Below are 15,919 nucleotides of genomic sequence, written 5' to 3'. Positions count from 1 at the left end.
CCACACAGTAACGTTCCTCTGTGCTACCGGTGGTTCGGTGATTCCCGACTCTCGTTGCCAAATGTGGTGTCTCTGCACCGTACTACAAACTCACACAAGGCATGTACTACAGACACAGTCACTACCTGACCGTAACCTTTATTCCCAGGACCAAGGAGTGCTGACCCTGGGTGGGACCTCCCCTTTTATACCTGGAAACCCAGGTGAGGAGTGTCTCCCACAAGTTCACCCCCTGTGGTCAGGGTGTGCATTTCTAGGGTATAAGTACAGTGTACAGGAGTTGCATGAAGGTTACAGTTACATGAAGATTACCGTTGCATGATGGTTACATACATGACACTCTGTCTTCGACCCCCCCCTCGCTCCCCTCTCTCCAACCTCGCTCTCTCTCTCTCTCCTCGACCCCCTTCTCATTCTCCCTCCTCTCTCTCCCTTCTCTCCCACCCCTCTCTCTCTCTCTCTTCTACCCCCTTCTCACTCTCCCCCCTCTCTTTCTCTCCCCTCTCTCCCTGTTCTCGCCACAGATCCAGTGAGGGGCTTTCTCCCACAGAGCTGAGGAAAGCGTGAGCCATGCCACACGGCAGGTACAACTACGCATGTGCAGCCGGACCTCGGTGACATGGCGCATGCGCAGAAAGGGATAGGGCCGACTGTCGCATGCACAAAGGACACAACTATGTTGTGGCAGTTAATCACTCCGCTTGCATTTATATTGTGTCCTCGGGGCATCTTACACTGCTTCACATTGAATCATTGAAACTTTTGAAATGTAGTAACTGTTTAGTAAGTAAAGTGCAAGTCGCATACAGCAAAGCTCCTCAAACAGCAAATCATAGAATTTGCAGCACAGAATCAGGCCATTTGGTCCAACTGGTATAAGTACATAAGAACATAAGAAATAGGAGCAGGAGTAGGCCACATGGCCCCTCGATCCTGCTCCGCAATTTAATACGATCATGGTTGATCCGATCATGGACTCAGGTCCACTTCCCTGCCTGCTCCCTATAACCCTTTATTCCCTTATTGGTTACGAAACTGTCTATCTCTGTCTTAAATTTATTCAGTGACCCAGCTTCCACAGCTCTCTGAGGCAGCAAATTTGACAGATTTACAACACAGAGAAGAAATTCCTCCTCATCTCAGTTTTAAATGGGAGGCCCCTTATTCTAAGATTATGCTCCCTGGTTCCAGGCTCCTCTATGAGTGGAAACATCCTCTCTGCATCCACCTTGTCAAGCCCCCTCATAATCTTATACGTTGCGATACGATCACCTCTCATTCTTCTGACTTCCAATGAGTAGAGGCCCAACTTACTCAACCTTTCCTCATAAGTCAACCCCCTCATCTCCAGAATCAACTAAGTGAACCTTCTCTGAACTGCCTCCAAAGCAAGGATATCCTTCCTTAAATATGGAAACCAAAACTGTATGCAATATATCAGGTGTGGCCTCACCAATACCCTGTATAACTGTAGCAAGACTTCCCTGCTTTTATACTCCATCCCCTTTGCAATAAAGGACAAGATTCCATTGGCCTTCCTGACCACTTGCTCTACCGGCATACTAACCTTTTGTGTTTCATGCACAAGTACCCTAGGTCCCGCTGTACTGCAGCACTTTGCAATTTTTCTCCATTTAAATAATAAGTTGCTCTTCTATTTTTTCTGCCAAAGTGCATAACCTCACACTTTCCAACATTATACTCCATCTGCCAAATTTTTGCCCACTCACGGCCTGTCTATGTCTTTTTGCAGGTTTTTTGTGTCCTCACACATTGCTTTTCCTCCCATCTTTGTATCATCAGCAAACTTGGCTATGTTACACTCAGTCCCTTCTTCCAAGTCGTTAATATAGATTGTAAATAGTTGGGGTCCCAGCACAGATCCCTGCTGCGCCCCACTGGTTACTGATTGCCAACCCGAGAATGAACCATTTATCCCGACTCTCTATTTTCTGTGAGTTAGCCAATCCTCTATCCATGCTAATATATTACTCCTAACCCCGTGAACTTTTATCTTGTGCAGTAACCTTTTATGTGGCATCTTGTCAAATGCCTTCTGGAAGTCCAAATACACCACATCCACTGGTTCTCCTTTTTGCACCCTGTTCGTGACATCCTCAAAGAATTCCAGCAAATTTGTCAAACATGATTTCCCTTTCATAAATCCATGCTGACTCTGCCTGACTGAATTATGCTTTTCCAAATGTCCTGCTACTGTTTCTTTAATAATGGATTCCAACATTTTCCCAACCACAGATGTCAGGCTAACTTGTCTAGAGTTTCCTGCTTTTTGTCTGCCTCCTTTTTTAAATAGGGGCGTTACATTTGCAGTTTTCCAATCTGCTGGGACCTCCCCAGAATCCAGGGAATTTTGATAAATTACAACCAACGCATCTACTATCCCTGCCGCTACTTCTCTTAAGACACTAGGATGCAAGCCATCAGGTCCAGGGGATTTATCCGCCTTTAGTCCCATTATCTTACTGTGTAAGACCTCCTTAGTGATTGTGATTGTGTTAAGTTCCTCCCCCCCCATAGCCCCTTGACTATCCACAGTTGGGATATTTTTAGTGTCCTCTATCGTAAAGACTGATACAAAATATTTGTTCAGAGTTTCTGCCATCTCCATGTTCCCCATCACTAATTCCCCGGACTCGTCCTCTAAGGGACCAACATTTACTTTAGCCACTCTTTTCCTTTTTATATACCTGTAGAAACTCTTGCTAGTTTACTTTCATAGTCTATCTTCCCTTTTTTAATCACTGGTGTTTATGCTGCACAGAAGCCTCCTCCCACCCTATTTCATCTCACCCTATCAACATATCCTTCTATTCATTTCTCCATTATGTACTCATCTAGCTTCCTCTTAATCACCTGTGCTATTTACCTCAACTAATTCATGTAGAAAATTCCATATTCTAACCACTCACTGGGTAAAGAGGTTGCTCCAGAATTCATAATTGGATTTATTAGTGACTACCTTATATTTATGACCCTTAGTTTTGGATTACCCCCAAGTGGAAACATTTTCTCTAATTCTACCCTATCAAACTCCTTCATAATTTTAAAGAAATCTATTAGGTCACCCTTCAGCCTCCAGAGAAGCAAGCCCTAACTGTTCAGTCTTTCCTAATAGTTATTCATTCCAATGAATGACCAATTAATCACTTTTTTTCCCTGGCACTGACATCACCCCTGAAACAAAAGCACCTGCGACGATCCCTCAATACTGCACTGGAATGCCAACTGAGATTATGTTCTAATGTACTGACGTGAGGCTTGTATTAATGAACTGCTGACTCAGAGCTGAGAGTGGTACTAACTGAACAAACCTGATACTTACATAGTAATCGCTTAGTATTATTCTTCCTCCAGAAAGTTGGTGACATGAGCAGGACCATGAATTTCGCTGTTTGCTTAACTTCACTTGGAGGGTCTTTCCTGGCCCTCCCCAACAGAAGGTCATACGTCAGTATATTAATTCATTCTCGTGATGTGTGCATCGTTAGCAAGGCCAGAATTTATTGCCCAGCTCTAGTTGCCCTGAAAAGGTGATGCTGGGCTGCTGGTAGTGGGTTTGACAGGCCACTTCAGTGGGTAGTTAAGAGTTAACCATGTTGGTGTGGAAGTGGATTTTCTTTCCCTAAAGGACATTAGTGAACCAGTTAGCTTTTTATCAATCTAACTGATTCATGGTCACTTTTACTGATACCAACTCATTATTCAATTTTTTGTTTAGAAATGAATTAAAATTCTCAAACTGCCATGGTGGGAATTGAACTTATTCAGGTCTGTAGATTTCTAGTTGATTGACATAACCACTATGCGATCGTACCCTAAAATATGGTGAGTACAGTGATTTAAAACAATAAAACAAATTCCTGTTTGTTACATATTTTAATGATTGATTTTTTATTTTTGTAGGGAGCCAAACTATTTAAAAAAGATAGAACAGGAGGTTCGTCTGGAGTATAATCGTACTATGAATAAAATTAGTTTTGACAACATTGTGTTGTCTGACCCCAAACAATTTTCTTACGTCACTCTTCCAGATACAAAGAAAGAAAAAGTGCCAAGCAAAGGTAAACCAGATCTCTTCACTTCTTAACACTTCCTTACTTTATACCAGCTTTAAGTTATTTTCCAGTGTTTTTAATAAGAGCTGTACAAAATAGGGCTCAATGTTCCCCAGTGATCTGTGCCATTTTTTTTGAGCAGGCTGCTTCTTTTGGCCTCAGTTAAAAAAACAGTTTCCCCAATCAATTTGCGCCAGCGTAACTCGGTTAATTACTATTTTTTTAGGTACATTTTTTTTTCAGCCAAAGGGTGCGTAACCTATCACCTGTGCCAATTCTGGCCATTTAGGCAAGTTTGGCCAGCTGAGAGTTGCTCCAGTTCTACTTAGGCCAGTGTATGTGGTCTCTGCAGAAAAACCTTCTGGAAAGTTAAAGAAATCGGCGCAGGTAAGGAAATCGGTGCAGGTAAGTACAGCAGATGCCCGGACAGCAGCAGCAGGAAAGGTAAGAGAGAGAGGGAGAAAGAGGTGGGGGGGGGGGGGAGGGGGGGCGGAGGGAGAGGGGAGGTGTGAGAGAAAGCCTTTCGGGTGTAGTTAGGTGTGAGGACCGGGAGGGAGGAGGCCATTCGGCCTGGGATAGTTGCGGGGAAGCGGACTGGGAGGCCACTTGACCTGGGATAGGGGAGGGGGAGCGGACCGGGAGGCCACTCGGCCTGGAATAGGGGAGGGGGAGCGGACCGGGGAGCCACTTGGCCTGGTATGGGGCGGGGAAGTGGACCGGGATGCCACTCGGCCTGGAGTAGGGGCGGGGGAGCGGACCGGTAGGCCATTCGGTCTGGGCTAGGGGAGGGGGAGCGGACCGGGGAGCCACTTGGCCTGGCATGGGGCGGGGAAGTGGACCGGGATGCCACTCGGCCTGGAGTAGGGGCGGGGGAGCGGACCGGTAGGCCATTCGGTCTGGGCTAGGAGTGTGACCGGCAAAGCCACTCGGGGCCAGAGTCGAGCGAGGGAACAGACCGGCGAGCCCTTCGGCCCGGGCTAGCGGCGGGGGAACGAGATCAGCAAGACACTCGGGGCCAGGGTTGGATGGGGAAACGGACCAGCAAGCCCTTCGGCCAGGGCTAGGGGCGGGGGAGCAGGACTGAGACCGGCAAGGCACTCGGGGCTGGGGAGGGAGTGGGAGAGCTGGAGCTGGACCGGCACCGGCAAGGGGCTCGAGGCGGGCTAGTGAAGCAGACCGGCAATCCCTTCGATCAGGGATAGGGGTGGGGGAGCGGGACCGGCTTTAATAATTGGAGATAAGTTGCTGCAATATACTTTAATGTGTTTTTAAGTTGATGCAATGTGTTTTAATGTGTTGCGAGCTGGCTGTATGTTTCACTTTGCAGCCTCAGCTCGCATTGTGTCCCTGGTTACCGTGGCAACCCGATCTTTTTGGCACAGATCAAGACTCCACCCCAAAACTAAAGGACAGGTTAGGCTGCGCCAAAATGAAGAAATCCAACATGGAAACTTAGAACATTTTTTTTGCCGTACTTGGGCCCCAAAAACGGGCGTAACTCTTCAAGTAGGCCAACAAACAGCTTTGGGGAAAATTGAGTCCATAGATTTTGAATCTTGTTTGTTATTTTAAGGACTGTACTTTAGTGACACAAGGTGTACTTAAATGGGCAAGAAAAATTAAAATTAATTTCTTGTGTCAGGGAGACTGTGTACAGACCTGTTTTCAAACCTCCATTCTGCAGTCAGCCATTAGGGGATGCATAAGAGCAACCCAGAATTGCTCTGACTCTAACGTGTTCAAGGTCTGGGAAAGCCCTCAGAGAGTTCAATGTGGGACCCGGGCTGTTTTAAATCGAGCTGAACTGTCTCCCACATGAAGTGGATGGAAATCCTGTCAACATCAGTGGGTGGGTGCCGGGCACTGCTAGGGATCCACCGACATCAGGCTGGAAACACTTCAGCTTTGTGGAGAATTAAAAAAAGAATCACTTTTTGTAGCAATATTATGCAGTACAAAACTACCTGCCCTTCCACAAATTGCTCTAATCTTCCTTCTGATGATTTAACTATTTGTTTTGAAAGCTGCAAAGGGGACTCACTGTCTGTTGAATGGAATGTTCAGTCACCCAACCTATTTCTGGATATTTAGTTGTACCATCAGAAAAAACTGAGCTTGTGCCTTTTGTGCTAAAAATAGTACTGATGCTGCTCTGTCTCCCTAGGACTTATACAACTCCCGGATTATCCATTTTCTCAAAACAGAAAGGCATTTTCTTTTCACACTATTTTGACCAAACCAGAAGTGATCAAAGCCCTGTGCAACATACATGCTGAGTGCAACAAAGTGGCAGCCATGTCTCTGTTTTTTGTGACCCTGATAAAAGGTGTTCGACTGGAGGAATTTGAACAGATTCAGTCCCAGGCTCATGCACAGGTATTGGTTTAGACAGTACCACTTTCCTTTTGTTATTTTACTTAAGCAATTAATTTCATACACTGATGATTGCATATTAAGCAATTAGAGGAAGGCTGCCATTTGTTTTGGGGGGGTGGTCAGGAAAAAGGAACGTTAAGCTGAATTCCCCAAGGATGCGCAGCCTCCATTGGCTAGAAGATTGAAGAGTTCAGCAATCATTGTTTCTCACCTAGTAGGATTCTTTCAGGGAGCCACATTAGTTGGAGTCTATTTCGAGAAAACATTAATGTATGTTTTGCCGGTCTCTGACTTTTATTGGCAGCTTTAGAAAGTTTACTGACTTTTCTAACAATGATTGCCCAGGACTTTTGACTACTTCCTGTTTCGTTGTCAACTGTATTGTTTCACTAAACTGTTTTGACTTCACAAAAGTGATCTTCTGTGAACCATCTTTGTGGTTGTTATTTTCTGCTCTCCGTCACTAAGTCATGTTGATTTGCAATGGTGAACAACTTCATTTCAACCTGGAGTGGTAAACTGTAATAATTTCAATTAACATTGTATTAGATATTTTAAATTATCACTAGCAAATAAAGTAAAAAAATTAAGAAAATAAAGAGGAACTACAAAATTAAATTATCAAGGAATAGAAAAAGAAATAGTAAAGTATACTACAGACAGAGAAATAACAAAAGAAAAATCAGGACAGGGATAGGGCCACTAAGGAATGCACAAGGAAAACTTACAGATAATGACAATGAAATGGCAGAACTAGTGTAACCGACAAATAGAGTATGAACACAACATCTTTCCTCCCCCCCATTTCTGAAAAACACAGTCTATGTACAGTCAAAGTCCTTGAGATAGCCAGATCGTGTTCTGATACACTGAGATTGGCGTGGAGCTTGCGGTATTTGATCGAGGTTTTCGGTTGGGAAACAGAACGGTGCCTCTGTTCCATCCTGCTGGTCTGTTGGCCTGTGAGTTGGGATCAGTTTAGGAGCGTTCCATCAAGTTCTATCATTGAGCTCGTCGGTGTGAGGGCTGAACTTTCGCCTGATCTGTTTTGGAGGCGAAAGTGAAGATGCGAGCTTATGACTACAGTTTGGGTGCTTAACTCTGACCCAATCTCCGTTCTTCAGTTGGGGCTTTTGAGCACGTCGTTTTATGTCAGTGTACAACTTCGCTTTTCGTTAGCGTTCCGAAATCTGGGATGCGAGTGTGGTTATCTTTGTGTTAGGTTTGGCTGTGGGTTTGAATGTCCAATAGCCAGCGAAAATTCCGCCCAATCATGAGCTCAGCGGGTGTCTTTCCCGTTAGCGAGTGCTTTGTCGAACGGTATGTGCGGAGAATGGTTTGAACCGCTTGGTCGAATGCTTGACCTACTGCGAGGTTGGCTTTCAAACCCTCTTTGATGACAGTTAAATCACTAAACACCTCTGTTGCTTTGAGGATTGTACCGATCAGTAAGGTGATGCTCGATAGCATGATGAGTGAGGAAATCCGCAAACTGGTCGGCACAAACTGTGGTCCATTGTCAGTGATTATGACCTCTGTGAACATATGCTGCAGAATAGTGATGATCGTTGATGAGTTCACTGAACTTGTAGCGATTTCTGGCCATTTGGAATGCAGATCATGTACTACAACAAAGAACCACTGGTGCTGTGGAGCTGCTTCAACTGGACCAAAGATATCCAACTGAAGTTGTTGCCATGGTTTTTGTGGCCATGGAATGGGCTTCATTGGTGCTGGTCGGATGTGTTATGTATGTAAACTTTACCAATGTATAAGACTTGCCACCAGGGGGCGCACCTGTGGGAGACTCAAGAGTCACCTGCAAACCCTGGGCAAGCAGGTATAAAAGGCAGTCTACCATGTTGCTTCCTCACTCTGGAGTTACATTAAAGAGACCAAGGTCACAATAGTTTGAGCTTACAGCATACAGTCTTGTGGAATTATTCTGAACATAATAATTGGCGACGAGTAACAGATTACGAACTTTCACGCGGTTATGGCTGCCGTTGGTATTCTTGAGAGATTTGTTGAGGGTAATGATTGTGAAGCCTTTAATGAGCATCTTGACCAGTACTTCGTGGCCAACGAGCTGGATACAGAAGAGACCGCGGTCAAGCGCAGGGCGATTCTCTTCCCCGTTTGCGGGTCCATGATATATGGCCTCATCAAAAATCTGCTAGCACCGCCGAAACCAATGAAGAAGACATGAAGAGTTGTGCACGCTGGTTCAGGAACACCTCAAGCCGAAGGAGAGCATCTTAATGGCCAGGTATCGCTTTTATACGCACCATTGCTCCAAGGGCCAAGACGTGGTAAGCTATGTCGCCGACCTAAGATGTCTTGCGGGACCATGCGTATTTGTTAGATTTTTGGGGGAAATGTTGCGGGACTTTTTCGTGCTTGGAATCGGCCACGAGGTCATTCTTCGCAAACTGCTGTCTGCCGAATCCCTAGATCTGAGCAAGGCCATCACGATAGCCCAAGCTTTCATGTCCACGAACGATAACACTAAACAGATATCTTTGCAGCATTGAAGCTCACTGGGAAGTACTGTGCATAAAATAACGCCTTCAGCAGGAAGAACTGTACATGGCAGGGCCTACACGCCCGCAGAGGCCAGACCTAGGATGACTCAGAGTCCGCTGTGGGACGTGAATGCGAATCTATTAACACCATGTTGGCGCCGGCTGGTAATCATCGAGCCCATCAATGCCGATTCAAGCACTACGTGTGCAAGGGCTGTGGAACAATGGGGTACCTCCAGCGAATGTGCAGACGTGCTGCGACTCACCACGTGGCAGAGAGGGCAAAAGATGACCGATCCGGCGCGGATCACGCTGAATGAGTAAGAAAGGCAACTCAATCCGAGGCTGGAGAGGAAGTATATGGGGTACACACATTTACCACCAAAAGCCCTCCGATAATGTTAAAAGTCAAATTAAACGGCATTCCAGTTTCCATGGAATTGGACACGGGGGTGAGTCAGACAATTATGAGCCAGAAGGCTTGTAAGAAACTGGGGCAACAAGGCACAAAGGCCAAAACTAAGCCCGATCCACACCAAGCTGCGCACTTACACCAAAGAGCTCATACCAGTCATTGGCAGTATGGCAGTGAAGCTATCGTACGATGGAGCTGTGCATGATTTACCACTATGGATTGTACCAGGCAATGGCCCAACGCTGTTCGGCAGAAGCTGGCTAGGAAAGATCCGATGGAACTGGGACGATATCAAAGCACTCTCTTCGGTTGATGCCTCATGCGCCCAAGTGTGCTAAACAAATTCCCGTCGTTATTCGAGCCAGGCATCGGCAACTTCACAGGCACCAAAATGCAGATCCATCTAGTCCCTGATGCATGACCCGTTCATCACAAGGCCCGAGCGGTTCCATACATGATGGGAGAGAAAGTCGAGATCAAGCTGGACAAACTTCAATGAGAGGGGATCATATCACCAGTCGAGTTCAACGAGTGGGCCAGTCCAATTGTTCCAGTGTTGAAAAGTGATGGGACGGTCAGAATCTGCGGGGACTACAGCGATCAACCGAGTCTCATTACAGGACCAGTACCCACTACCCAAAGCAGATTACTTGTTCGCACTAACAGGGGGGGGAAGTCGTTCACTAAGCTGGATCTAACCTCTGCTTACATGACACAGGAGCTGGCTGAACCATCAAAAAAATTGACATGCATCAACACGCACAAAGGACTGTTCATATACCACAGGTGCCCCTTTGGGATTTGCTCGGCTGCGGCCATGTTCCTCTGAGTCTGCTGAAATCGGTTCCGCACACCTTGATGTTTCAAGATGACATCCTGATCACTGGTCACACCACCGAACACTTGCACAACCTGGAAGAGGTTCTAAAGCAACTGCAGAGTGGGACTCAGGTTGAAACGGTCCAAGTGTGTTTTCCTTGCGCCAGAGGTTGAATTTCTGGGGAGAAAGATTGCGGCGGACGGCATCAGACCCACGGATTCCAAGACGGTGGCCATCAAGAATGCCCCGAGACCACAGAATGTGATGGAGCTGTATTCGTTCCTGGGACTCCTCAACTATTTTGGTAACTTTCTACCGGAGTTGAGCACTTTGCTGGAATCTTTGCATTTTTTGCTACGCAAGGGTGACGACTGGGTTTGGGGTAAATCTCAAGAGACAGCCTTTAATAAGGCCAGAAACCTGCGATGTTCTAACAAGTTACTTGTATGACACATGTAAACGTTTAGTACTAGTTTGGGATGCATCTTTGTACGGAATCGGTTGTGTGTTACAGCAAGCCAATGTGTTAGGCAAACTGCAACCGGTTGCATATGCGTCCAGAAGTTTATCTAAGGCTGAAAGAGCCTACAGTATGGCTGAGAAAGAAGCATTAGCATGCATATACGGGGTTAAGAAATTGCACCAATACCTATTTGGGCTCTGGTTCGAGCTTGAAAGCGACCAGAAGCTGCTCATTTCGCTGTTCTCAGAAAGCAAAGGTATTAACACCAATGCTTCGTCCCACATCCAAAGATGGGCACTAACATTATCTGCGTATGACTATGTAATCCGCCACAGACGAGGCACTGAGAACTGTTCCGATACCCTCAGTGGGCTACCATTGCCCATCACCGGGGTGGAAATGGCGCAACCCACAGACTTGCTTCTTGTAATGGATGCTTTTGAGAGCAAGGGGTCACCCATCACGGCTTACCAGATCAGGATGTGGAATAGCCAGGACTCTGCTATCACTAGTAAAAAGCTGCGTTCTCAATGGGAGCTGGTCGGAGGTTCCCGGGGAACTGCAAGACGAAATTAAGCCATTTCTCCAACGCAAGGATAAAATGTCCATCCATTTGGATTGTCTCCTAGAGGGGAATCATGTAGTTTTGCCAAAAAAAGGCAGGGAAACGTTTATACGCGACTTTCACAGTACCCACCCAGGTGCATAGTCATGATGAAGGCTATCGCCAGGTCGCACATTTGGTGGCCCGGCATTGACTCGGAATTGGAGTCATGTGTACACCAATGTAACACTTGCTCACAGTTGAGCAATGCACCAAGGGAGGCCCCACTGAATCTGTGGTCATGGCCCTCCAAACCGTGGTCCAGGGTCCACGTAGATTTCGCTGGCCCCTTTCTAGGAAAGATGTTCCTAGTAGCAGTGGACACTTACTCTAAATGGATTCAATGTATAATAATGTCGTCATATACGTCTACTGCCACCATTGAAAGCCTCCGGGCCATGTTCGCCACCCATGGTTTGCCCGATGTCCTTGTTGGTAACAATGGACCATTTTTCACCAGCTGGGAATTCAATGAGTTCATGACCTGCAATGGCATCAAGCATGTCAAGTCTGCCCCGTTTAAGCCCGCATCCAATGGCCAAGCGGAACGGGCAGTCCAAACTATCAAGCAGAGCTTGAAACACATGACAGACGTGTGAAGTCCTGTCCCCTCAGTACAGATTCACACGAGGCATAGTGAAGTCAAGGTCACTCTGGACCTGCACCTTTATTTCACAGCTCTGGAATGCTGCACTTGCCTGAGACCTCTGCTTATATACCTGTCTCTTGCAAGTGCACCCCTGGTGGTAAGGTATGCTGGTGGTTACAGGTCATATCTTATTACAGTCATGTATAGCATGTTAGGATACAGTTATATATAATAATGTAAGATACATGATATCACCCTCTCCCAAGGTCTTTGTCTTTATAGGTTCAGTCTCTCAGGTGGTCTACGCTCTCGCGTGGAACATCTGAGTTGTGGTTCAGTTGTTTGCCTTGGTGTCTGTTTTTCTTTGGGTGTGGTTGCTGGTATCTCGCCTGGGCTGCCTGTTTCGATTGGTGTGATTGTTGTTGACTCGCCTGGGCTGTCTGTTGGGATTGTCCTTTCCTCAGGTTGTTCCCTCTGTCTGTCCACCAGGTGTGGTGCGAGTTCCACATTGTAGTCTGCCTCTGGTTCCGCAGTGTTGTTGGTAAATCTGCTTTTGACTTGGTCTACATGCCTCCAGTAGGTTTTGCCATTGTCCATTTGTACTACCAGTAGCCTGTTTCCTTCCTTGCCCGTTACTGTCCCTGCAAGCCATTTGGGACCCCTGCCATAGTTTAGTACAAACACTTTGTCCCCTATGTCATTCCATCTCCCCCTCGAATTTCTGTCATGCTACTCAGTCAGCTTACGGCACTTTGCCTCAACGATTTTGTGCATGTCTTGGAGGATTAATGAGAGCCTTGTTTTTAAAGTCCTTTTCATCAACAGTTGCGCGGGGGGGATCCCAGTCAATGAGTGCGGACGAGATCTGTATGGCAGCAGCAGTCGCGACAGGCGACCCTGCAGCGTGGGACCTTGGATTTTAAGCATGCCTTGTTTAATGATTTGCACTGCTCTCTCTGCCTGGCCGTTGGAGGCCGGCTTGAACGGTGCCGTCTTGACGTGATTTATGCCGTGGTCAATTATAAAGTCTTGGAATTCTGCGCTGGTGAAGCATGGACCATTGTCACTGACCAATATGTCAGGGATTCCGTGCGTTGCAAACATGGTTGCGAGGCTCTCCACAGTGGTAGAGGTTGTGCTCGAGTTTAAAATGGTGCATTCGATCCACTTTGAAAATGCATCTACAACTACGAGGAACATTTTGCCCATGAATGGGCCCGCATAGTCTACGTGCACCCGCGACCACGGTTTGGTAGGCCAGGGCCAGGGGCTCAGTGGAGCCTCCCTGGGGGCATTGCTGAGTTGGGCACAAATGGTGCACCTTCGGACGCAGAGCTCCAAGTCCGCGTCAGTACCAGGCCACCAGACGTGGGATCTGGCTATGGCCTTCATGAGAACGATCCCCGGGTGCTTGCGGTGGAGCTCCCAGACTAATGCCTCTCTGCCTCGCAGAGGCATGACTACTCGTCTGCCCCACATCAGGCAATCTGCTTGTAGTGATAGCTCATGCATGCGTCTGTGAAAGGGTTTTAATTCCTCGGGGCAAGCATCGCGAGCCTCTGCCCACTCACCGGTTAGGACACATCTTTTTACTAAGGATAACGTGGGGTCGCTGGCCGTCCAGGCTCTGATTTGGCGAGCCATCATGGGCGAACCTGTGGACTCAAAGACATTGATTGCCATGACTATCTCACAGTCCTGCTCGTCAGACCCTTCCGTGGTTCCCAGGGATAGCCTGCTGAGCACGCCGGCACAGTTGTCTGTGCCTGGTCTGTGCCTTATTGTGTAGTCGTAGGATGCCAGCATGAATGCCCACCGTTGAATTCGCGCCGAGGCGTTGGCGCTTATTGCCTTGCTCTTGGATAGGAGGGACGCGAGGGGCTTGTGGTCGGTTTCTAACGCGAACTTGGCCCGAAAAGGTATTGGTGCATCTTTTTGACACCGTATATGCACGCGAGCGCCTCCTTCTCTACCATTCCGTACCCGCGCTCTGCCCGCGAAAGTGACCTGGAGGCATAAGCTATGGGTTGTAATTTGCCCGCACTATTGACATGTTGCAAAACGCACCCGACCCCATACGCTGACGCATCGCATGTGAGAACTAGCTTTTTACCTGGGTCAAAGAAAGTCAAAACACTGTCGGAACACAGAAGGTTGTGTGCCTTATTGAAGGCGCGTTCCTGTGCGTCCCCCCAAAACCAATCGCACCCCTTCCTGAGTAGCACGTGGAGAGGCTCCAGCAGCGTGCTTAAGTTCTGCATAAAGTTCCCAAAGTAATTGAGTAGCCCAAGAAAGGCGCGCAGTTCTGAGACATTCCGGGGCCTGGGTGCCAGGCGAATTGCTTCTGTTTTGAACTCTGTTGGGTGGATTCCATCAGCGGCAATCCTTCTGCCCAAAAATTCAACCTCGGGTGCGAGAAACAGGCACTTGGATTTTTTGACTCGTAGGCCTACCCGATCCAACCGCTTTAGTACTTCCTCCAAATTACGGAGATGGTAGTCGGTGTCCCTGCCCGTGATAAGTATGTCGTCTTGAAATACAACCGTCCCCGGGATGGACTTGAGCAGACTCTCCATGTTACGCTGGAATATGGCAGCTGCCGACCTGATGCCGAATGGGCATCGATTGTACATGAAAAGGCCTCGATGTGTGTTGATGGCGGTGAGTAGCTTGGATTCCTCGGTCAATTCTTGCGTCATTATGTGAGGTCTAATTTTGAGAAAAGTTTACCTCCAGCCAATGTGGCAAATAAGTCCTCCGCTCTGGTCCTGTAGGGAGACTCTGTTTCTGGTAGATTTGTAGTCCCCACAGATTCGTACGGATCCATCAGGCTTCATGACTGGGACGATGGGACTTGCCCAGTCGCTAAATTCCACATATAATGCCTTCCCGCAGAAGCCTGTCTAGTTCGTGTTCAATCTTTTCCCTCATCACATAGGGTACACCTCTGGCCTTGTGATGGACCGGTCTAGCATTCTGTGTGATGTAGATTTTGACTTTGGCCCCTTTGAAAGTGCCCATACCTGGCTGAAAGAGATGTTCAAATCGCTTTATAACTGTTGAGCAGGAGGTTCGTTCCTGTAATGACATGGCATGGACATCATCCCATTTCCAGTTTAGTTTTGCCAGCCAGCTTCTCCCCAGCAGTGCTGGGGGGTCTCCGGGGACAATCCACAGGGGAAGTCGGTTCACTGTCCCTTTGAGTGTGACAGAGAGCATGGCACTGCCGAGGACTGGTATGATTTCTTTGGTATAGGTCCTTAGTGTGGTGTCGACCCTTGTGAGTTTTGGTCTGTCTCTTTTATGCGGCTACAGTTGTTCAAATTGTTGAGCGGCCATGAGAGATTGACTCGCTCCCGTATCCAGCTCCATGTTGACAGATATCCCGTTGAGTAGGACCCTCATCATTATAGGAGGCGTCCTGTTGTAGGAGCAGCGGCCATTAATCATGTTGACCCGCTGTACATCGGTGTCCCGGGTACTGTCCCCACCATCTTCTGGTCTGCTTTCCGACCCATCCGATTCGTATACCAGCCGAGCTGCTGTTTCTTTTGCACATGCGGGCAAAATGCCCTGTATATTCACAATTTCTGCAAACAGCCTGCTGAAATCGACATCCCCTTGACGAGTGCCCACCCCCACACCTCCAGCACAGACCCGTTCTATTGTTTAAAGTGTTCCCAAAGAATGAGCTGTGTCTGGCTGATCTCTCTTGAGCTTCTCTCAGTTTGTAGTGGATTGCTCACATTGTGGGTTGATGAGGTGTGAACGGCCGTTCCTGTGGCCCTTGATGGCTTCTGCCTGCTGTCGAGAGCCTGTTCTCCCGGTTTTGTCTGTATGTGGGGGTAGCAGCTTGTTTAGTGCTGTGAACTTCTTGTTCCGATATTTCGTAAGTTGTCGTACCTGCATTGTAAATCAACCTTGTTTCTTCTTCCCCTACCAAGAATGTCTGTGCAACCAGTGCTGCTGCCTCTAAGGTCAGGTTCTTGGTCTCTATGAGCTTTTGGAATTTGAAAAAGTCTCTCAGCATTTCTCTCCTCAGTTCATCGGA

At 47.5% G+C, this 15,919-nt stretch overlaps 1 protein-coding gene across 6 annotated transcripts in view; it reads left to right on the top strand.

Annotated features, from left to right (window-relative positions):
* The window catches only part of dnah1 (dynein, axonemal, heavy chain 1), a 668,552-nt gene that overhangs the window by 103,711 nt on the left and 548,922 nt on the right, over positions 1 to 15,919 (top strand). For all 6 annotated transcript variants that reach the window (XR_011596078.1, XM_070895813.1, XM_070895814.1 and 3 more), the window contains exons 9-10: positions 3,925 to 4,082; positions 6,241 to 6,452. Coding sequence is in view for 5 of the 6 variants with exons in the window: in XM_070895813.1 (XP_070751914.1) it covers positions 3,925 to 4,082; positions 6,241 to 6,452 (370 nt within the window). In the remaining variant the exon portion in view is untranslated. The remainder of the gene's footprint in view (positions 1 to 3,924; positions 4,083 to 6,240; positions 6,453 to 15,919) is intronic.

Source organism: Pristiophorus japonicus, chromosome 12 (genome assembly GCF_044704955.1).
Source record: "Pristiophorus japonicus isolate sPriJap1 chromosome 12, sPriJap1.hap1, whole genome shotgun sequence".
Taxonomy (NCBI): domain Eukaryota; kingdom Metazoa; phylum Chordata; class Chondrichthyes; family Pristiophoridae; genus Pristiophorus; species Pristiophorus japonicus.
The sequence above is the reverse complement of the archived record's forward strand: the minus strand, read 5'-3'. Positions and strand labels throughout refer to the sequence as shown.